At 38.8% G+C, this 20,195-nt stretch overlaps 1 protein-coding gene across 1 annotated transcript in view; it reads right to left on the reverse strand.

The window, feature by feature from the left end:
• The window catches only part of LOC121377000, a 78,933-nt gene that overhangs the window by 10,012 nt on the left and 48,726 nt on the right, over window positions 1-20,195 (reverse strand). The window contains exons 3-8 of the mRNA XM_041504832.1: window positions 13,575-13,704; window positions 8,020-8,250; window positions 4,865-5,065; window positions 3,857-3,957; window positions 3,060-3,150; window positions 569-658 (exon numbers count right to left, since the gene is read on the reverse strand). Coding sequence (XP_041360766.1) covers window positions 569-658; window positions 3,060-3,150; window positions 3,857-3,957; window positions 4,865-5,065; window positions 8,020-8,250; window positions 13,575-13,704 — 844 coding nt within the window. The remainder of the gene's footprint in view (window positions 1-568; window positions 659-3,059; window positions 3,151-3,856; window positions 3,958-4,864; window positions 5,066-8,019; window positions 8,251-13,574; window positions 13,705-20,195) is intronic.

Here is a 20,195-nt window from a genome sequence, read left to right on the forward strand (position 1 = left end):
GAACCCCTGCTGCTAATCGAAAAAAGAGTAGTCCATGAAGTGGCAACAGTGGGTTTCCTCTCTCTATATCTGTGTGGTCCTTAACCATATAACCGTAAATAAAATGTGTTGAGTGCATCATTAAATAAACATTTCTTTCCTTTTGAACGGAATATAATGTCTGGCCTCCAGTAAGCACTGGGTAAGATGGCCAAAAACAGATTACTGATAATGGAAATGTGTTTAAGGATCACACACAGATATTGAGGGAGGAAACCCGCTGTTGCCACTTCATGGCCTACTTTTTTTTATTAGCAGCAAGGGATCTTTTATATGCACCATCCCATAGACAGTTTTAATTTTAATTATACAAGCATGTCTACCTATAACACAAACCACGACCTTTGATATACCAGTCATGGTGGACTGGTTGGAACAAGAAATAGCCCAATGGGCCCACTGATGGGGATCGATCGGGCATCAGGTGTGCACTTTACCACTGGGCACACACAATAACAAATGTAACCAAGTACATTTCTCATACAGATGATCATTGTCTTAAAGATACAAACTGTAAATTGACACGTACCTGCCAGAATTCCTGGCTGTGTGATAACATGGGCGGCTGAGACACCCGTCTGTTCACCCGTTTCGTTGGGATTCCTAGTCGAGTCCTCAGCTGTGAAAAACAAAGTTTTCATAAAACGTACGTCATAACCAAACGAGAAACAGAAAGAAAAGAAAAGATTTCAGATTTAATTCTGAATCTCATTACTGGAAAGGATTATAGGGCATAATGTTGAGTAAATTTCATTTCATTTATTGAATTTATTGTTCATTATTCCTCATTGACGTGCATTTAATCAAAGTAATTATAATCAAACTTACAGGCTGCATTTACAAAGCCTGTTTATGTCTAATTCTTCACGGTAAACGGACAAAACCCCACCCGGAAAAAACCCCACTGGATAAAACCCCACTGGAAAAAACCCCACTCGGACATAACCCCACACAGAAAAAAACCCACTCGGACATAACCCCACTCATATATCTCAATATATAACAAAATCGTATATACAGTATTTATTTTTTATTGAAACAAGTGTAATCTAGCCTACTTCCACTTTACAAGTAAATGCAGCTCTGCTGGAACACTCCCATCGAATATTCTTCCTGGCATACCTCTTAGTATACAAGTAGCCTTCGTGAATTAGCTTGAGACCACCCTTGTTGTTCTTGATAACTTCCATAGTTGTATTTACAGTTCTCAGGAAATGAATACTGACGTAGTATTCTTCAACCTTATAAGGGGTCCATCTGATGTAGAATTTATGACATACCCAATCAACAATGGGAAGCCCTAAATCCATGATTTCCTTGATCTCTTAGAAGAAAACCTGGCCTCCTTAATCTCTTGATCACAAAGTTCGGATAATCCTTTGTCATGGAGATCAATGCAATCAGTGCAACACTTGACTGATCAAAATACAAATGTAAACTTTATTCTTTATCATAATCTATTTTGTGAATTTTATTTATAATTTTATTCTTCCAAAACAGAAATTTCAACTTTATTTCATATTTTTCAGTTTTATGTGTAAAATGGTCACAGTGGGGTTTTGTCCATTTTTCTCATTTATTGATGGGGTTATGTCCGAGTGGGTTTTTTTCCAGTGGGGTTATGTCTGGGTGGGGTTTTTTCCAGTGGGGTTTTATCCTGGATTCCTAATTCACATACAACTACATACATTTATAATGCTCATACATTTGTAATAGATTTATTTCAGCACAGAACTAAAGCAAAGGAATGTGACAGGGCTCTACACAGCAAGTAAAACACTCGTATTTGCAGGTAACTTTTGTTCACAGGCAACTATTTGTTAAAAAGTAGTCACCAACTGGCAAGTACAAAATACTGGGTCAAATTTTATCTTGGTTAATTAGAAAGCGGTTGAATACTGAGTCATCTGATCAATTATTGCATACTGTTCATGGAGGCACTCAATATTGTACTCCAACCAGAGTGTAATGCATATAGACAATAACTTAAGTTATGAGGAATTATCTGTCCCGAGTGAACATTAATTTCACGAGGGACAGATAATCTCCTTAATTCCGAGTATCGAGTGAGTTATTGTATTTATTACCCATAGTGTAAATAGTTTAGAAACTTAAACTTTAAACTTCTTACATGACACAGACTATATAATACACAAGACGTCAAAGTCTGAGGAAATTTATGACGTCACATAAGAAAAGCAACGAGAGACTTGACAGTGGAGGAAACCAATGACGTCACCAAACTAACGTCATGACGTCAGCAGGGGAAAGATAGAAAATATATTCACCTTCATTTCACTGCCCATATGGGTAATAAAAACAAAATTTCTTTTTCTTTCTTTCTTAAGTGGTTGAATACTGAAGGCTTTGCCATACATCGATGTTATAAAATTATATATTAGGTAAAACTGTGGCGAGTGGCCAAAGAGATTTGGCTAGTGAATATATGTCATTTACTAGCCAGCAGCAAGTGAAATAAAACTTCTGCATTGAGCCCTGTGCGAGTACATCCCAATTTTACACAAACAATGAAAACTGATTAGTAATTAACATTCATTCATTTCAACTTATTTTCGAGCTTATATCCAATTAAGGTTTAAGCACGCTGTCCTGGGCACACACCTCAGCTATCTGGGCTGTCTGTCCAGGACAGAGGGTTAGTTGTTAGTTGGTTAGTGCTTATTGAGAGAGAAGAGGGTGTAGTGGCCTTACACCTACCCATTCAGCCCTTAAGAACTCAATCTGGGTTGGAGCCGGTACCGGGCTGTGAATCCTGTACCTACCAGCCGATGGCTTAACCACTGCGCCACCGAGGCCGGTAGTAATAAACAAGAACATCTCTGCTAGAGTGTATACAGTTTAAAGTTTGTTCTGTTTAACGATACTACTAGAGCACATTGATTTATTAATTATCACCTATTGGGTTTCTGACATAACCATATCGACAGTATGCTTATCTTTGTCCATGAAGGTTTTATCATCATAAGGAATTTATGGAGGAATTTAATAAAAACACAAACCTTTGTCTGTAGCTATGCCAGGTATCACCATATCGACAGTATGCTTATCTTTGTCCATGGGCGTTTTATCATTTGGTGGTTGAATAGTGTACTGAAATATAAACAACATTGCGTGTACAGCTAGAATATCAGTTTTACTTTTAAAGTGATAAATTTAAGACTTGGCAGCAGATGTTACTATACAAAATGTCATTCTCTCTCTTTTTCATATATATATCTGTGCTGAAAATTAATTTAAAAGAAATAATTAAAAAATTCTTCATGACCTAACTGAAAATTCTATGACATTTGCAGGACTCCATGACCTCCACGAGTCCAAAATACTGGACTCGAGTAAGCAGGGGTCAAACTCGCCCCGGACCCGAGTACCCGACACCTACACTAGATGATGATGAGACTTCACCCGTAAAAAATGGACACTAATTTTAGTTAATTTACAAACCTGTAACTCATTTGGATAAAGTTACAATACAGTGAAAGAAGAGTCTGTGATGTTAAAACGGGAAATATCCTTAAACATAGACCAGAACTTGAGTCAATAAACTGCTACTGATAATTCACAGACGCACATGCATTTTTAAAAATGTGACAAATGCATTGTTTGGTATTAGAAACACCAGGATGACCAGAAACACTTCGGTTCTATGGAAATGGACAATCTAAAGAACACAATATAAGTAATGTTTGATTTCAGTGATCACAAACGGCTCTAATAGTGAAAAATATGCTGTAGTGTTTAAAAACTAGGGTCCGTCCCTTTAACTGTTATTTAGTAAACAACTGTGACCATCACTTACCCCAACTCCTGGTTTTAGTGGTTTCTTCTTCTTATCTTTCTTTGGTGATGTGCGAGCTTTTTCTGTCGTCATGTCTTCTATTACTACTCCCGATGTCTTAACTGAAACAAAAACATAAGAACCAGGTGAAACAAGTTTCAAAACAAGCATTACTACTGAGCCCAACAACTTTACATATCTCCTAAGTTCAAGGGCCACAACTCTGTCTATAATGGGTCAATCCCTATAGAAGTCAAACTTGATCTGTAATTGTACATTGTAAGGTTATAAAAAAAATTCAGCTGAATATCTTGAGGCATTGTGGGGGTAAAAAGTCTGGAAAGCTATGTGTGTAACTACCTGTGCAGACAGACACAGACCACACGAAAACAGAGAGAGAGAGACACAGAGAGAGAGAGAGAGAGAGAGAGAGAGAGAGAGAGAGAGAGAGAGAGAGAGAGAGAGAGAGAGAGAGAGAGAGAGAGAGAGAGAGAGAGAGAGAAAGAGACAGAGAGCGTGCAGAACACACAGAGGATGGAGAAGAGAGACAGAGAGCGTGCTAGAGAGAGGAGAGAGAGGAGAGGAGAGAGATAGAGAGAGAGAGAGAGAGAGACAGAGAGATGGAGAAAGAGAGACAGAGAGCGTGCTAGAGAGGGCAGGGAGAGAGAGAGAGAGAGAGAGAGAGAGAGAGAGAGAGAGAGAGAGAGAGAGAGAGAGAGAGAGAGAGAGAGAGAGAGAGAGAGAGAGAGAGAGACGTGCTACAGGGCAGGGAGAACAGACACATAGAGAGACAGAGAGATAGAGTGAGAGACAGAGAGAGAGACAGAGGGAGAGGGCAGGGAGGGAGGGAGAGAGAGAGAGAGAGAGAAAGAGGGAGGGAGAGATGGACACAAAGACAGAGAGACAGAAACAGAGACAGATGAAGACAACATGTTCCTACACACAAGCTACTTGTTCCGAAAAAGACACAGATTATAAACCACCTAAGCGACCACCTAGTTGTTTGTGTAGTTGGTTTGTCGACCCTACCTGTGCAGTCTGGAGTCTTTGGTCGCGTGACCTGCGTGCCGTGTACGAGCGCGCCCAGGCTGTTGACACAGAAACACACAGACCCGTCACACTGCTGCTTCTCGAACTCTCCCACCAGCGTGCAGCGTGGCCGATACCCACCCAGCAGATTGCTCCGGAGGTGCTGCATATATTTAAACACACACGGCGGCAGATTTGAGCCTGAAACACAGAATATGTATATACTGGTGCTGAACAACAAAAAACCCACCAACATTTATAGTCCGTCTCATCCTCTTACAAAAATGTTTTTTGTAACTCACTCTTTCAGTTTGGTTTGAAAAGAAACAAAAGAATAGAAGAGTGTTTTGGAAACAACAAAAAACAACAACTATTTTTGTGTGCAATGTAAAAAAACAATCGGCACAGAAATAAATAACTTGTAGTAAATTGCATAGTATGAAAAACAGGTGTTCTCTGTGGGAAGGACTATGATTAAGATGTTTCTTTTGTTTCATGAATGAAGGAAATGGTTTATTTAATGATGCACTCAACACATTTTATTTATGGTAATATGGCATCAGACATATGGTTATGGACCACACAGATATTGACGGAGGAAACACGCTATTGCCACTTCATGGGCTACTCTTTTCGATTAGCAGCAAGGGATCTTTTATATGCACCATCCCATAGACAGGATAGCACATACTAAGGCCTTTGATGTACCAGTCGTGGTGCATTGGCTGGAGTGAGAAATAGCCCAATGAGCCCACTGACGGGGATCGATCCCAAACTGACTGCGCATCAAGCGAGCACTATACCACTGGGCTACGTCCCACCCCTTGTTTAATGACACCACTAGAGAACGTATTAATCATCGGCTATTGGATGTCAAACAATTTTGACATATAGTCTTAGAGAAGAAACCCGCTACATTTTTCCATTAGTAGCAAGGGAATGCATCACACCACAGGCAGGATAACAAATAACCACGGCCTTTGATGTACCAGTCTTGGTGCACTGGCTAGAAGAAGAAATAGCCTTATAGGCCCACCGACAGGGATCGATCCTAAACCGACTGCACATCAAGCAAGTGCTTTTCTACCACGCAACATTCCGTCCTTGTTTAAAATGTATGAATAAAAATAAAATATTGCATGTGATTCCTTCACAATCAAAAATTCTAAATTTATATACATGTACAAAAAAAGCACTTGGCATAGCCTGTGTTTTATCACCTCTTTCCAGATACTGATAATTGGCGCCATTCCTAACCATTCCCCAAAGGCTATTTCATTTTTTATTCCCAATTTCAGAGAAACAATTCCCAATCTCAATGTAAATAATTCTCATTTTTTATTATAAAAAGATATATTTTGAAAATGATATGTAACACTTGACAAACACTGCGTTTGATAATGCAAAGTAGATACATTAATTTGAATAAATATAAGTTACATGTATAATATTGCTCTTTTAAATTAGATGTTTTGTTGAAATATGCCAAAAATATCTATATGAATTTGCCATTAATTACGTTTGATGAGTACATCTATATTTCTGTTTTCTTTTTTACCATATTTAAAGAAAAATGCCCAAAATACTTACATGAAGTGGCCCTTAATTAATTTGGTTGAGTATGTCTACATTTATTTTTTTAATATTTATTTAAATAAACAATTAAAAAATACCTACAGGTACATGTAGAGACATTTAATTAATTTTGTTTTCAGGGTTTCTGTCAGAGGGTAAAACAGGTATGGCGCCATACCAAAAGTTTTTGCAGATTTTTTGATTTTTTAAAAAGTTTTTGAAAAAAATAATTACTCTTAACCAGTTTTCTTTCTGGGGGAGAATTCCCATACCCACTGTTGACTGTGGTTGCATTCAATTCCAAAGCGCCATACCCAAAAATTTCTTTCTGGCAGAAACACTGGGTTTTTGTTTTTTTTGTTTTTTTTACTATACTTAATTTTTTTCTTCCAAATTTACCTAGTGACCCTTAAAGGAAGGGACAATCAAGGCATTTGACCTGGTATGCATATTTAACTATATATAATGCACATTACTGCTTAATATCAGCAAGTATAATCGTATAGTTAATTAATAAAACGGTTAAATGTGACGGCTATTATATATAACGGGCGCAGCCATTTTGTATTATCCCAGTGAATACGCCCTCTGGCGAGCTGGTGGTTACGTAATACCTAACGTGTCATGTCAGGAATTAGTCTTCGATCTGAAGAAACCAAACATACCTGATTTTGGCGGATTCATCGCAATATTCTGTAATAACAGTCATCCCAGTAAGCCAGCAACAATTACATGTATATATTTATGTTTAATACAAAATTAACCACCATTGTCAAAGTGTTGAAATAACTGTATATGTTGTATTATGTTTTGTACATAAATTAACCCACGTACTGAAATAATAACCGGAGTGGTTTTTTAGTTAATTGGTCTTTTCTTTCCGTGGCCTGTACCTGTGGTTCCAGATTGGCAGGTGTATATTTAGACGGTCCCCAGACACAGTGTCTAGACACACTAAAAAGATGACCCTCTTTTATTAAGATCACAGGGTATTGTGTGTTAACCGTACGTACGGGCCAGATGGACGGAGCTGACGTAAATTCGCCCCAAGCTATACCACCAGACGTCACAAAAACGAAACAAAATGATTGCCCCCAGTTAGCAGGAATAATCATGTTTTTTTATTAACTCTAAAATTACGCGTTTTTCATTTGTTAAAGTGTCAGTATGTGTTGGTGGTCCGGGTATGCATCTTTCCAACACATAAATCTCTTGTTTGAGTTTACTCTACCTTTAATATTGTTTAGTATATCTTAATTAATTTTCAAAATTATATATATATATATTTTTTACACTATTTAAATCAAAATTCCAAACATACCTACAAATAGTGGCCCTTAATTAATTTTGTTGATTATGTCTACATTTTCTCTTCCTTTTTTTTGTTACTATATTTAAAAAAATAATAATAATAATAATTATTGACTTTTTTATTTATCTTTTTCTTTTTACCATATTTAAAGAAAAATTTCAAAAATATTTAGGGACTTTTTCTTCTTTTTTTTCAACCATATTTAAAGAAAAAAAATTAAAATACTTAAAGGCACTTAAATTAATTTTGTTCAGTATTTTATTGTCACCTTTTTCGCAATCTGGAACTTTTCCCTGTGCCATGGCTGTTCCTGGTATTTCCCTCCCGTTCATATCAGAGCACCAACAAGTCCCTGTCCCCGGGTGCCCACGACACTGCATCTTGTCGTACTCCCCGTTCTCCGTACACCGCGGCACGAAGTTCCCCAGCAGGTGTTTACTTGCCTCCCGCAGGTTCTGACACGGCGTCAACGGCTTCTTCGTTGTTGGCAGCGTTGTCACTGTGGAGAAACACAACACAAGAATCACACATTTTGTCCAAATATCCATCACGTTTGTCCAAATTTCATTGAAATATTTTTCATTTTCTCTCAAAGAAGAAGAAAACGTGCGTCTGTTCTCCATTCTTAATAAAGAGCGAGTCTGGCACCTATCAGGTAACATGACTCCCCCCACAGCATGGCTCGGCAGGGTGCCCAGCTTGGTTTATACAATTCTGCAGGAATCTATCAAAGGAAACAGGGTTTTAGTGTACAGCGTTACATGATAGGAAGTGTATCAAATTAACTCAACAATCTTGGAGGGAAAATATTTTTAGATGCTGTGGCAGGTGATAAAACAAACAAGCCGATGCATGTAAAGTCATACAGAAGCAACAAACATGGAGCGTAGTGGTGAATCCAACTTTTGGAAATGAATGGAATCTAGTGTTTGGTTAATATTATAATCACAGATTATAAGGTTCATACACAAGTTTATAAAGCAAAAAATTCCAGCACTTATCTCTATAAAATTACAGTGATCAAGGAATAACAATCACGGAACCTGTTGTGAATCAGGGGCCTAATTAATTAAACTCTGGCAACTTTGCAATCTCGCAGTGCATTGCTAAAAGACTTGCAAAGAGGATGCTTTGTTGTCTAGCAGAGCCTAAGAGACCTTTGTGAATTAGGCCCCTGGTTTTGGAAATGAAAGGAATCTAGTTTCGTTAATCACAGATTACAAGGTTCATATACAATTTGGAAGGCAAAATCCAAGTACTTTTAAAGCACACTTTAAAGCAAATGTTAAGCACTTCTAAAGCACTTTTAAAGCACACTTTAAAGCAAATTTTAAGCACTTCTAAAGCACTTTTAAAGCAAATTTTAAGCACTTTTAAAGCACTTCTAAACCACTTTTTACTGTAAAAATTAGGGCTTTTTCATTCACTATATTTTCACTATATTCAATTGGTAACAGTTAATTGGTCTCATATATATTTTTGTCAGTATTCGCATGCGTATGAAACAATTTTCGATATTTGTGATAAAATGACGCCGACTAGTAACAACTGTCTATAATACCAGGTGACCTTTGGAAAATTTTACGAAAAAATAAACGCGAGGAAGGAAAATTTAAATATTTATCAGCAGAAATATGCAATTTAAGCATTTTTCAAGATGGGGCGGGATTTAGCTCAGTTGGTTGAGCACTCGCCTGAGGTGCCTGCGTTGCACGATCGAACCACCTCGGTGGATTCATTCAACTGATTGGGGTTTTTCTACTAGTTCCAACCAGTGCACCACAACTAGTCAAAGGCCATGGTATGTGTTTTCCTGTCTGTGGGAAAGTGCATATAAAAGATCCCTTTCTGCATTAGGAAAAATGTAGCGGGTTCCTCTGATGACGAGTAAGAATTACCAAATGTTTGGTTTCCAATTTCCAATAGCCGATGACTAATTAATCAGTGTGCTCTAGTGGTGTCGTTAAACAAAACATGACAACAAAACAAACTTTTTTCTTTCATTTTTTTCTCATTCCCCCCCACCCCCCCAAATGATTTTCTTAAATTGAACACTTTTCATGGGTGTTAACATTATGTCCACTCCAATATCAGCATGCACTTTTCATGGGTGTTAACATTATGTCCACTCTGATATCAGCATGCACTTTTCATGGGTGTTAACATTATGTCCACTCCAATATCAGCATGCACTTTTCATGGGTGTTAACATTATGTCCACTCTGATATCAGCATGCACTTTTCATGGGTGTTAACATTATGTCCACTCCAATATCAGCATGCACTTTTCATGGGTGTTAACATTATGTCCACTCCAATATCAGCATGCACTTTTCATGGGTGTTAACATTATGTCCACTCCAATATCAGCATGCACTTTTCATGGGTGTTAACATTATGTCCACTCCAATATCAGCATGCACTTTTCAAATGTGTATAAAGCCTTCGACAACAAGCATGGAATCGGCTGTGAATCAAATTTTTTAAATGAAAGGAATTTAGTGTTTGTGTTATTAATAATGAAGGAAAGGGATGTCTGTTTAAAGTTAAAGTTTGTTTTGCTTAATGACACCACTAGAGCACACTGATTTATTAATCATCGACTATTGGATGTCAGACATTTGGTAATTTTGACATCAAGTCTTAACGGAGGAAACCGTGCTACATTTTTACATTAGACGCAAGGTATCTTTTATATGCACAATCCTACAGACAGGGTAGCACAGTTGTGGTGCACTGGCAGGGATGAGAAATAACCCAACTGGCCCAGTGACAGGTCAATGATCCTAGACCGACCGTGCACCAGGCAAGTGTTTTACCACTGGGCTACGTCCCGCTGCGGAGGTTTGTTTCTTACACTGTGGTTACCGGCCTCGGTGGCGTCGTGGTTAGCCCATCGGTCTACAGGCTGGTAGGTACAGGGTTCCGATCCCAGTCGAGGCATGGGATTTTTAATCCAGATACCGACTCCAAACCCTGAGTAGGGATAGCATTTTCTCTGTCTATGTATACATTAGTTGTCAAATATAATTGGTTGGGGGGTTAGGGGATAGCATTTTCTCTGTCTGTATATACACTAGTTGTCAAATATAACTGGGTGGAGGGCTTACGGGTAGCATTTTCATTGTCTATATGTACACTAGCTGTCAAATATAATTAGTTTGGGGGTTAGGGGTAGCCTTTTCTTTGTCTACATGCTGTCAAATGTGAATGTGTGTGTGCGCATGTGTGCGTGCGTGTGCGTGTGTATCACAGTAACATTTAGCCTGCATGTTCAGTGACTGTCAGTGTAACTGGGTGGGTTTTAGGGGGTAATGTTCTCTTCTGGCCTTATAACTGTCACTGCGACATGTCTGTGACCCAATGACTTTTAGAAGGTTCCACTGTTCCGGTGCCCTCTTTACTGGTACACTACACCTAAGTCTGGTGACATGTCAGCTAGTTTAATTAACCTACATCTCACGTGGCGTGAGATATAGCTGTTACTGCTATGAGTTATAGCCCAGTACAGGCCCGCATGGCAATCAACTGCTGCTGTGAATTTCTCTCGTGTTAACTAACATCTGTCTGGTCATAATTTCACCCCCTCGTAATTTTCCTGGTTCCCTGGTGTGTAACTCAGACCTATATACAGTCAGGAAGTTTTATTTCTGGCTTAGCCCTATTGGTACAGCGCTCTGGATCAATCCCTGTCGGTGGACCCACTGAAATATTTCTCGATCTAGCCAGTGCAGCAAGATTGTAGAAAGTACTCGACCGCTCGTCAAATGCAAGTTAAAATTCTGACGGACGATTTAAAAAATGTAACTACCAACCCGAAAGTCTGTCTTTTTGATTTTGTTTGACACATCATGCTGATCACTTACCAAGTGTTATTAATAATGCTTTGTCAATATATTTAGATATTTCATTTGAAGAATGGACACTGTACATGCATATTATATTCCAGCAAGTGATCGATCCACAACTGGTGTAACAAAGGTCGTGGTATGTACTATCCTGTCTGTGGGACGGTGCATATAAAAGATCCCTTGCTGTTGAGCGTGTTGTTAAGTAAAACATTTCCTTCCTTCCTTCCTTCCTTCCTTCCTGTATATTATAATATTGTTAATAATATATTGTTCTATAGACTGGCGGACTAATAGAAATTCTGGCGGGCAAGTAAAGTTTAGTTGGTTCTGGTCAAGTGAGCTAGTTGAATACTTCCATTTCTGCACCCCTGCTATATACAGCCAGGAAGTTTTATCTCAGACTTAGCCCATTGGTAAAGCGCTCTAGGATCGATCCCCATTGGTGGGCCCATTGAACTATTTCTCGTTTTAGTCAGAGCACCAAGACTTGTATATCAAAGGACATGGTATGTGCTATCCTGTCTGTGGGATGGTGCATATAATAGATCCCTTGCTACTAATGGAAAAATGTAGTGGGTTTCCTTTATAAGACTATAATATGTCAAAAATACCAAGTGTTTGACATGCAAAAAGTTTGTTTTGTTTAACAACACCACTAGAGCACATTGATTAATTAATCATCGGCTATTGGATGTCAAACATGTGGTCATTCTGACTCGTAGTCATCAGAAGAAACCTGCTACATGTTTTCTAATGTAACAAGGGATCTTTCATATGCACTTTCCCGCAGACAGAAAAACACATACCATGGCCTTTGTCTAGTGGTGGTGCACTGGTTGGAATGAGAAAAACCAGAATCAGCTGAATGGATTCACAGAGATGGTCTGATCCTGCGACGCAAGCACCTCAAGCGAGCACTCAACCCAATGAGCTAAATTCCATCCCAGTTTGACATGCAATAGCTGATTATTATTAATGACATGCAATAGCCGATTATTATTAATAAATCAATGTGCTCTAGTGGTGTCGCTAAACAAAACAAAGTTTCTTTCTTTCTTTCTCTCATGTTAACTAACATCTGTCTGGTCATAATTTCACCACCTCTTAATTTCCCAGTTCCTTTGTGTGTAACTTAGACCTACACAGAGTCAGGGAGTTTTATTTCTGGCTTCTTTTAAAACAGAATTATACAGAGGAATGTTAGTTTAATGACCGCCAAGAATACTTTTTTTAATCAGCAGCTGTCGAATGTCAAACAAAGGGATAATTACAACACTCGGAGTAGGGAAGGATAACCAGTCTCGGTGGTGATGGGGGTTAAGCCATTGAATTTAAGGCTGGGTTCAAATCTTGATATCAGCTTCCACTCAAAGAGTGAGTTTAATAACTAAACCACTGTCCTGGTGTGTGTGTGTGCCCAGCACAGCATGCTTGAACCGTAACTGGATATAAGGGAGAAAATTAAGCCATTGGAATTAAGGCTGGTAGGTACTGGGTTCAAATCTTGATATTAGCTTCCACTCAAGAGTGAGTTTAATATATTAACTGGCCTGGTATGTGCCCAGAACAGCATACTTGAACCATAACTGGATATAAGAGAGAAAATTAAGCCATTAGACTTCAGGCTGATAGGTACTGGATTCAAATCTTGATATCAGCTTCCACTCAAAGAGTGATATTAATATATTAACTGCCCTGATGTGTGCCCAGAACGGCATGTTTGAACCATAACTGGATATAAGAGAGAAAATAGAGTTACATACGGCTCTATTGCTTCTGTATAGAAAAGGATAACCGACCTCGGTGGTGTAGTGGTCAAGTCATCAGATTTAAGCCTGGTAGGTACTGGGTTCGCCTCCTGCTACTGGCTCCTACCAAGAGCACAGACACGGGCACGCACACACACACACAAAAACTCTTAGTTGAGCACCGACTCTATTGGGACAACACAAATTTCAAAATCACAATTTACCTTTGTCCCCTTTCTTGGGCATCCCCATGGCGCCGCTGCCTGATTCTGATGTCATGAGGTCTTCATCGTCAGTCTCCAGGTCGGTGTCACTGTCCATCCCAGAACCACTGCCCTCCGCAACCGCAGCATCCTGGAAAGAAAGGAATGTTCAGGTAACACCTTGGAGCATTTTAACAGTGGCTATTGTGTGATAGAGGGAGGAAGGGAGTCAGCGAGAGAGAGAGAGAGAGAGAGCAGGGGAGAGAAAGGGAGAGGGAGAGAGAGGGAGACAGACAGACAGAGACAGGCAGAGAGAGAAACAGACAAAAGACAGAAAACAAGGTGTATTTTTATCAAACTTCTCCCCTTTGTCCTATTTTTTCTATTCTAGATTAGGGCCTGATTAGTATAATACTGAGCCTGTTGATGAAAGTGTAGTGTTGAATGTACGTGTAGTAGTATGTACAGTGAAACCCCTCTAAAACGGACACCCTTGGGACCAATATAAATGTCCGGTTTAAAGAGGGATTCTTTTTAGAGAGGTTACATTCTGTACTGTTTTTTAAAAAGGGACTCTGTAAAACGTCCGGTTTTGAGAGAATTCCAGTTTACAGAGGGTCCGGTCTTGAGAGTTTTCATTGTAGTAGGTCGGCAACCTAGTTAAATATTAACATCTAATGACTTGTGGTGGACAACATACATACATGAACATAGAGGATATTAGTTAAATATTGACATTAATAACAAGCATTCTGCTAAAGCAATATTACTGTTAAATTCAAGGGCCATGTTACATGCAGCTCTAACAGCGCCATATATACCCGAAATAATGGTGCACCGCCTCACCCAATAATATTGCGCCTTGCACCATGACATTTTGGGTCTAAATGAGCCCATTTCGAGAGGGGGGGGGGGGGGGGGGGGGGGCCAAAGTGAAGTCCTACACGTTGCCATGCCACTAAGGAAAATGTGAAGGGGAGTAGTATTTAGGGTACCATGGGCAAGGCAGATAAGGAGGACATAAAAATATATATACCAGCTTTTTTCGTCCAATCCATGGTTAAAAAAAAAAACACCCATAAATATAGCAGACTTTTCTGTCCATGCCATGCTTATAAAGAAAATCCATACACACAAAACCCCACAAAACACCCAGGAAAAATACAACAAAAATGCATCGCCGCATCAATTTTAGAACTTTGGTCTGATCAGACACAATCTATATATACTGACATCCATAGAACCTATTTAGAAAGCACTTTACAAACACTTTGCATTTATTACGAAGTGCATTGTGACGTTTAGATATTGAACTTCATGATACATGTACTTTCATATCCCACCGTAAGTACTGTTTGTTAAAGGGACGGACCCTAGTTTAGATACTGAACTTCATGATACATGTACTTTCATATCCCACCGTAAGTACTGTTTGTTAAAGGGACGGACCCTAGTTTAGATACTGAACTTCATGATACATGTACTTTCATATCCCACCGTAAGTACTGTTTGTTAAAGGGACGGACCCTAGTTTAGATACTGAACTTCATGATACATGTACTTTCATATCCCACCGTAAGTACTGTTTGTTAAAGGGACGGACCCTAGTTTAGATACTGAACTTCATGATACATGTACTTTCATATCCCACCGTAAGTACTGTTTGTTAAAGGGACGGACCCTAGTTTAGATATTGAACTTCATGATACATGTACTTTCATATCCCACCGTAAGTACTGTTTGTTAAAGGGACGGACCCTAGTTTAGATATTGAACTTCATGATACATGTACTTTCATATCCCACCGTAAGTACTGTTTGTTAAAGGGACGGACCCTAGTTTAGATACTGAACTTCATGATACATGTACTTTCATATCCCACCGTAAGTACTGTTTGTTAAAGGGACGGACCCTAGTTTAGATATTGAACTTCATGATACATGTACTTTCATATCCCACCGTAAGTACTGTTTGTTAAAGGGACGGACCCTAGTTTAGATATTGAACTTCATGATACATGTACTTTCATATCCCACCGTAAGTACTGTTTGTTACCCTAGTTTAGATACTGAACTTCATAATACATGTACTTTCGTATTCCACCGTAAGTACTGTTTGTTAAAGGGACGGACCCTAGTTTAGATACTGAACTTCATGATACATGTACTTTCATATCCCACCGTAAGTACTGTTTGTTAAAGGGACGGACCCTAGTTTAGATACTGAACTTCATGATACATGTACTTTCATATCCCACCGTAAGTACTGTTTGTTAAAGGGACGGACCCTAGTTTAGATACTGAACTTCATGATACATGTACTTTCATATCCCACCGTAAGTACTGTTTGTTAAAGGGACGGACCCTAGTTTAGATACTGAACTTCATGATACATGTACTTTCATATCCCACCGTAAGTACTGTTTGTTAAAGGGACGGACCCTAGTTTAGATACTGAACTTCATGATACATGTACTTTCATATCCCACCGTAAGTACTGTTTGTTAAAGGGACGGACCCTAGTTTAGATACTGAACTTCATGATACATGTACTTTCATATCCCACCGTAAGTACTGTTTGTAAAGGGACGGACCCTAGTTTAGATACTGAACTTCATAATGTACTTTCATATCCCACCGTAAGTACTGTTTGTTAAACTGACGGACCCTAGTTTAGATACTGAACTTCATGATACATGTACTTTCATATCCCACCGTAAGTACTGTTTGTTAAAGGGACGGACCCTAGTTTAGATACTGAACTTCATGATACATGTACTTTCATATCCCACCGTAAGTACTGTTTGTTAAAGGGACGGACCCTAGTTTAGATACTGAACTTCATGATACATGTACTTTCATATCCCACCGTAAGTACTGTTTGTTAAAGGGACGGACCCTAGTTTAGATACTGAACTTCATGATACATGTACTTTCATATCCCACCGTAAGTACTGTTTGTTAAAGGGACGGACCCTAGTTTAGATACTGAACTTCATGATACATGTACTTTCATATCCCACCGTAAGTACTGTTTGTTAAAGGGACGGACCCTAGTTTAGATACTGAACTTCATGATACATGTACTTTCATATCCCACCGTAAGTACTGTTTGTTAAAGGGACGGACCCTAGTTTAGATACTGAACTTCATGATACATGTACTTTCATATCCCACCGTAAGTACTGTTTGTTAAAGGGACGGACCCTAGTTTAGATACTGAACTTCATGATACATGTACTTTCATATCCCACCGTAAGTACTGTTTGTTAAAGGGACGGACCCTAGTTTAGATACTGAACTTCATAATACATGTACTTTCGTATTCCACCGTAAGTACTGTTTGTTAAAGGGACGGACCCTAGTTTAGATACTGAACTTCATGATACATGTACTTTCATATCCCACCGTAAGTACTGTTTGTTAAAGGGACGGACCCTAGTTTAGATACTGAACTTCATGATACATGTACTTTCATATCCCACCGTAAGTACTGTTTGTTAAAGGGACGGACCCTAGTTTAGATACTGAACTTCATGATACATGTACTTTCATATCCCACCGTAAGTACTGTTTGTTAAAGGGACGGACCCTAGTTTAGATACTGAACTTCATGATACATGTACTTTCATATCCCACCGTAAGTACTGTTTGTTAAAGGGACGGACCCTAGTTTAGATACTGAACTTCATGATACATGTACTTTCATATCCCACCGTAAGTACTGTTTGTTAAAGGGACGGACCCTAGTTTAGATATTGAACTTCATGATACATGTACTTTCATATCCCACCGTAAGTACTGTTTGTTAAAGGGACGGACCCTAGTTTAGATACTGAACTTCATGATACATGTACTTTCATATCCCACCGTAAGTACTGTTTGTTAAAGGGACGGACCCTAGTTTAGATACTGAACTTCATGATACATGTACTTTCATATCCCACCGTAAGTACTGTTTGTTAAAGGGACGGACCCTAGTTTAGATATTGAACTTCATGATACATGTACTTTCATATCCCACCGTAAGTACTGTTTGTTAAAGGGACGGACCCTAGTTTAGATATACTTCATGAACTTCATGATACATGTACTTTCATATCCCACCGTAAGTACTGTTTGTTAAAGGGACGGACCCTAGTTTAGATACTGAACTTCATGATACATGTACTTTCATATCCCACCGTAAGTACTGTTTGTTAAAGGGACGGACCCTAGTTTAGATACTGAACTTCATGATACATGTACTTTCATATCCCACCGTAAGTACTGTTTGTTAAAGGGACGGACCCTAGTTTAGATATTGAACTTCATGATACATGTACTTTCATATCCCACCGTAAGTACTGTTTGTTAAAGGGACGGACCCTAGTTTAGATACTGAACTTCATGATACATGTACTTTCATATCCCACCGTAAGTACTGTTTGTTAAAGGGACGGACCCTAGTTTAGATACTGAACTTCATGATACATGTACTTTCATATCCCACCGTAAGTACTGTTTGTTAAAGGGACGGACCCTAGTTTAGATACTGAACTTCATGATACATGTACTTTCATATCCCACCGTAAGTACTGTTTGTTAAAGGGACGGACCCTAGTTTAGATATTGAACTTCATGATACATGTACTTTCATATCCCACCGTAAGTACTGTTTGTAAAGGGAAAGGGACGGATCCCCCTAGTTTAGATATTGAACTTCATGATACATGTACTTTCATATCCCACCGTAAGTACTGTTTGTTAAAGGGACGGACCCTAGTTTAGATATTGAACTTCATGATACATGTACTTTCATATCCCACCGTAAGTACTGTTTGTTAAAGGGACGGACCCTAGTTTAGATATTGAACTTCATGATAATGTACTTTCATATCCCACCGTAAGTACTGTTTGTTAAAGGGACGGACCCTAGTTTAGATACTGAACTTCATGATACATGTACTTTCGTATTCCACCGTAAGTACTGTTTGTTAAAGGGACGGACCCTAGTTTAGATATTGAACTTCATGATACATGTACTTTCTGTTTGTTAAGGGACGGACCCTAGTTTATCCCACCGTAAGTACTGTTTGTTAAAGGGACGGACCCTAGTTTAGATACTGAACTTCATAATACATGTACTTTCGTATTCCACCGTAAGTACTGTTTGTTAAAGGGACGGACCCTAGTTTAGATATTGAACTTCATGATACATGTACTTTCGTATTCCACCGTAAGTACTGTTTGTTAAAGGGACGGACCCTAGTTTAGATACTGAACTTCATGATACATGTACTTTCGTATTCCACCGTAAGTACTGTTTGTTAAAGGGACGGACCCTAGTTTAGATATTGAACTTCATGATACATGTACTTTCGTATCCCACCGTAAGTACTGTTTGTTAAAGGGACGGACCCTAGTTTAGATATTGAACTTCATGATACATGTACTTTCATATCCCACCGTAAGTACTGTTTGTTAAAGGGACGGACCCTAGTTTAGATATTGAACTTCATGATACATGTACTTTCATATCCCACCGTAAGTACTGTTTGTTAAAGGGACGGACCCTAGTTTAGATACTGAACTTCATGATACATGTACTTTCATATCCCACCGTAAGTACTGTTTGTTAAAGGGACGGACCCTAGTTTAGATACTGAACTTCATGATACATGTACTTTCATATCCCACCGTAAGTACTGTTTGTTAAAGGGACGGACCCTAGTTTAGATATTGAACTTCATGATACATGTACTTTCATATCCCACCGTAAGTACTGTTTGTTAAAGGGACGGACCCTAGTTTAGATATTGAACTTCATGATACATGTACTTTCATATCCCACCGTAAGTACTGTTTGTTAAAGGGACGGACCCTAGTTTAGATATTGAACTTCATGATACATGTACTTTCATATCCCACCGTAAGTACTGTTTGTTAAAGGGACGGACCCTAGTTTAGATATTGAACTTCATGATACATGTACTTTCATATCCCACCGTAAGTACTGTTTGTTAAAGGGACGGACCCTAGTTTAGATATTGAACTTCATGATACATGTACTTTCATATCCCACCGTAAGTACTGTTTGTTAAAGGGACGGACCCTAGTTTAGATATTGAACTTCATGATACATGTACTTTCATATCCCACCGTAAGTACTGTTTGTTAAAGGGACGGACCCTAGTTTAGATATTGAACTTCATGATACATGTACTTTCCACTTTCATATCCCACCGTAAGTACTGTTTGTTAAAGGGACGGACCCTAGTTTAGATATTGAACTTCATGATACATGTACTTTCATATCCCACCGTAAGTACTGTTTGTTAAAGGGACGGACCCTAGTTTAGATACTGAACTTCATGATACATGTACTTTCGTATCCCACCGTAAGTACTGTTTGTTAAAGGGACGGACCCTAGTTTAGATACTGAACTTCATGATACATGTACTTTCGTATCATGTACCACCGTAAGTACTGTTTGTTAAAGGGACGGACCCTAGTTTAGATACTGAACTTCATGATACATGTACTTTCGTATCCCACCGTAAGTACTGTTTGTTAAAGGGACGGACCCTAGTTTAGATATTGAACTTCATGATACATGTACTTTCATATCCCACCGTAAGTACTGTTTGTTAAAGGGACGGA

This window comes from Gigantopelta aegis, chromosome 7 (assembly GCF_016097555.1).
Source record: "Gigantopelta aegis isolate Gae_Host chromosome 7, Gae_host_genome, whole genome shotgun sequence".
NCBI classification, from domain to species: Eukaryota; Metazoa; Mollusca; class Gastropoda; order Neomphalida; family Peltospiridae; genus Gigantopelta; species Gigantopelta aegis.